General features: G+C 63.4%; 1 protein-coding gene across 1 annotated transcript in view; it reads left to right on the top strand.

Annotated features, from left to right (window-relative positions):
• PHF2 (PHD finger protein 2) overlaps nucleotides 1-2,638 on the top strand; it is a 56,380-nt gene that overhangs the window by 48,771 nt on the left and 4,971 nt on the right. The window contains exons 18-20 of the mRNA XM_011999447.1: nucleotides 47-142; nucleotides 798-907; nucleotides 1,710-2,094. Coding sequence (XP_011854837.1) covers nucleotides 47-142; nucleotides 798-907; nucleotides 1,710-2,094 — 591 coding nt within the window. The remainder of the gene's footprint in view (nucleotides 1-46; nucleotides 143-797; nucleotides 908-1,709; nucleotides 2,095-2,638) is intronic.

Genomic DNA, 2,638 nt, shown 5'->3' with positions numbered 1-2,638 from the left:
CCACCCTGCACTCAGCGGGCCCCGCCTTCCCTCTGCCTCCCTCTAGTTTACCCCTCACTGGAGTCAGACGAAGACAACCCCATCTTCAAGTCCCGGTCAAAGAAAAGGAAAGGCTCAGATGATGCTCCCTACAGCCCAACAGGTAGTGCTGGGACAGGGGTGGGGGGTCCGCCCGACACCCAGTGTGGAAGCCGTGACTTTGTCTGTGGTCCCTCCAGCCCCTGAGAATGTGGCTCAGCTCTGCACCTGTCCTGTCCCAACAGCTGGGCGGCCCGTCCCGCTGGGGATGGTCGGCCACTTGCAGGAGTGCTGTGGGCTTCCCTTCTGCTTTGCTTCTGGGGACCTGGGAGCCCAGATGTGCTCTACACAGCCCCCACTCAAAAGCCGTCACTCCTCTGGCCGGCTTCTCTCTGGTTTCTCCCTCAATGGGAAGCTCTGTGAGGGTCACCTTTGTCCCGGGGGCACCCCCTGGATGGTGGCTGAGGGACACCTGCTGGGGCCCCAGTGGGGTGAGGCCTTGTCCTCCTTCCACGTTACCCTCACCCGCCTGCCCAGCCTCTCTGATGTTGCTGGGCCTCCTGGGCTCTGTGCCATGCAGACCCCACTGTAGCATCTTCCTCCTGGGGTGGAGCAGCTGGCCCTGCCCTGTTGTGAGGCGGCTTCACAGCCAGGAAGCCCGGTGCTCAGGCCTGCCTGGCCAGGAGAAAGGCTGTGGTGGGGGCAGGGTAGCCCCACACCAGGAGGGGTGGACAGGCCGCGGCCTACCGCTTGAGGGGGCTGGCCCTTTTCTTCCACAGCAAGGGTCGGCCCATCAGTACCAAGACAGGACAGGCCTGTGCGTGAGGGTACACGGGTGGCTTCCATCGAGACCGGGCTGGCGGCCGCTGCAGCTAAGCTGTCCCAGCAGGTGAGGAGGGGCGAGGGAGAGGGACACAGGGCAGCCAGGTCCCTGCTACGCCCACCTGGGCTCAGGTTCCCCAAGGCACCTATTTCTCCACCCCATGCACAGACCCCCTGAGCCAGGGGCAGTCACAGGCTTGACGACATTTGATTAGAGAGTGCCCTGTTCCTCCAGGCCCTAAATTCCCCGCGTGGGGTCCGGGGAGCTAGGAATTGATGGCTGGGGCCCTGACGCTGGACAGCCCCATCCGTGCCGAGGCTGGGCTGCTCTGTGGTGCAACAGCGGCGTGGAGGGAGTGCCCCTTTCCCTCCCCGCATCACACGGGTGGTTTCGAATTGTCCTCAGGTGGGAAATGAGGTGTTCTGTCTCTACATGCTCCTAAAAGTTCATCGCCCACCTTCAGCTTGTCCCAGCTCAGAAATGGAGGCTCCAGGAGCCTCACGTACCCTCCAGACCAGGCCCGACCTCATCTGGGTGCCCAAGGAATTTATTACGATCAAAGTAATATTCCTCCAAAACTGGGAGACGTATATGGCCGCTGCGTGGGGTGATGGGGTAGGAGTGCCATCCTACAGGCTCAACTGCTAGGTTAACTCACACTGATGGGGAGGCCAGGCAACTGCTGTGGGTGCTGGCACCCTGTCCCCTTGCGTCCTGTGCCCCCAGTGGCCCAGAGTCAGGCCTCAGGCTCCTACTGCCCAGCCCTGCTGTGCTTAAGGGCCCCTGGCAAGGCCATGCTGGGAGCTCCCTGCTCTGTTGGCCCAAGTGGGCCGTGCGTCTGAGTCTGCCCTGCATGTTTTGTTCAAAGGAGGAGCAGAAAAGCAGGAAAAAAAAGAGTGCCAAGAGGAAGCTGACTCCTAACACCACCTCCCCTTCCACCTCCACCTCCATCTCTGCTGGCACCACCTCCACTTCCACCACGCCAGCCTCTACCACCCCTGCCTCCACCACCCCGGCCTCCACCACCCCGGCCTCCACCAGCACAGCCAGCAGCCAGGCCTCGCAGGAGGGCAGCTCGCCAGAGCCCCCGCCTGAGTCTCATAGCAGCAGCCTGGCCGACCATGAGTACACAGCCGCTGGCGCCTTCACCGGGGCCCAGGCGGGCCGCGCCTCCCAGCCCATGGCCCCTGGGGTCTTTCTCACACAGAGGCGGCCCTCCGCGTCGTCTCCAAACAACAACACCGCTGCCAAAGGTACCGTGCCTGCTGGAGGGAGCCTGCAGCCCCGCTGCCCTGCCTGCCCCCTTGCGCAGTCCCAGACGTGCAGACTCGGCCTGTGGTAGAGGGCAGCACATCGGGAGGGGCTCCTGTGCCTCAGGTGGCAGGGTGCTGTGGTCCAAGTTAGTTGCGTCTTCGTGTGAGCGTGTCCTACGGCACAGGACATGTGTGCTTTCATCCTTCTCCTCAGTGGGCGTGCTCAGCCCCTGATCTGCCTGCGCCCCAGCTGTGGAGACTGAGTGACGCAGCACGGGGTGCTGGCAGTGGCTCCTGGCCTTGTTACTGGGGGTGGGGCCCAGGCATCCTCGCATCCTTCTCGTAATGCCATCCCCAAGTCCATGCCCATCCTACCTGCCAGGGCCCCTTGAGGACACGGCCTCTGAGGTGGAGGCTTTGCCGGTGACCCCGGACTCCTGAGGGGTGCTGAGCTCGGAGCTGGGGCCTCATAGGCCCATTTTACAGATGTGGGACTGCAGGCTGCCCCTTGGTGTTAGCGGGACCCTCCCCTGCAGTGGCATGC

Source organism: Mandrillus leucophaeus, unplaced genomic scaffold (genome assembly GCF_000951045.1).
Source record: "Mandrillus leucophaeus isolate KB7577 unplaced genomic scaffold, Mleu.le_1.0 Scaffold593, whole genome shotgun sequence".
NCBI classification, from domain to species: Eukaryota; Metazoa; Chordata; class Mammalia; order Primates; family Cercopithecidae; genus Mandrillus; species Mandrillus leucophaeus.
This window is presented reverse-complemented; position numbering and strand designations above follow the sequence as displayed.